General features: G+C 39.6%; 1 protein-coding gene across 1 annotated transcript in view; it reads right to left on the bottom strand.

The window, feature by feature from the left end:
* Positions 1-364: 364 nt before the first annotated feature.
* The window catches only part of LOC113473576, a 9328-nt gene continuing 9010 nt past the window's right edge, over positions 365-682 (bottom strand). The window contains exon 2 of the mRNA XM_026833124.1: positions 365-673. Within this exon, the coding sequence (XP_026688925.1) occupies positions 422-673 (252 nt within the window). The 3' untranslated portion in view covers positions 365-421. The remainder of the gene's footprint in view (positions 674-682) is intronic.

Genomic DNA, 682 nt, shown 5'->3' with positions numbered 1-682 from the left:
TCTTTCACATTGTCTCCTATCACTTCTCCATTATCTTCCTCTACCTCAACATTCTTCTCCTCACCATTCCACTTGGAAATTTTATCTTTCTTCTTACGATTCTTGTTCTTGTCTCGTTTTCGCTTTTTCTTCTCTGGTTCCTTATGTTCTTCTTCCATGTCTTCTCCTGCATCTAATTCTTCCTCCTCGCTGTCATCTCTGAAGAAGAAAACATCCAAAACATTAGAAAAAAACCATCAGTAGTAAGTTGTATAATTCAGGGGGCACTACGGAAGTCTTGTCTTCTTCTTCTTCTTCTTCTTCTTCTTCTTCTTCTTCTTCTTCTTCTTCTTCTTCTTCCTTCTTCTTCTTCTTCTTCTTCTTCTTCTTCTTCTTCTTCTTCTTCTTCTTCTTCTTCTTCTTCTTCTTTACCTTTTCCAACTCAAGTGGGGTCGGCATTTTTAGTCAACAATTTCCAGGAACCTCGGTTGTGAACTTCATTACCCCTTAACCCCTTCTCGCTCAAATCTTTATTTATACAGTGTTCCCATCTTTTCTTTGGTCTTCCTCTTGCTCTGCGTCCTTCAACCTCCATTCGGCTCACTCTCTTTCCCACATAATCTTCATCCCTTCTCATCACATGGCCATACCACTGTAGTCTTCTTTCCTGAATCTTCTTTGTTACTTCCGTCACCTTGATCTT

The sequence above is a fragment of the Diaphorina citri genome, unplaced genomic scaffold (assembly GCF_000475195.1).
Source record: "Diaphorina citri unplaced genomic scaffold, Diaci psyllid genome assembly version 1.1 scaffold44284, whole genome shotgun sequence".
NCBI lineage: Eukaryota > Metazoa > Arthropoda > Insecta > Hemiptera > Psyllidae > Diaphorina > Diaphorina citri.
Note: the sequence above shows the minus strand (reverse complement) of the source record. Positions and strands in the feature narration are given on the sequence as shown.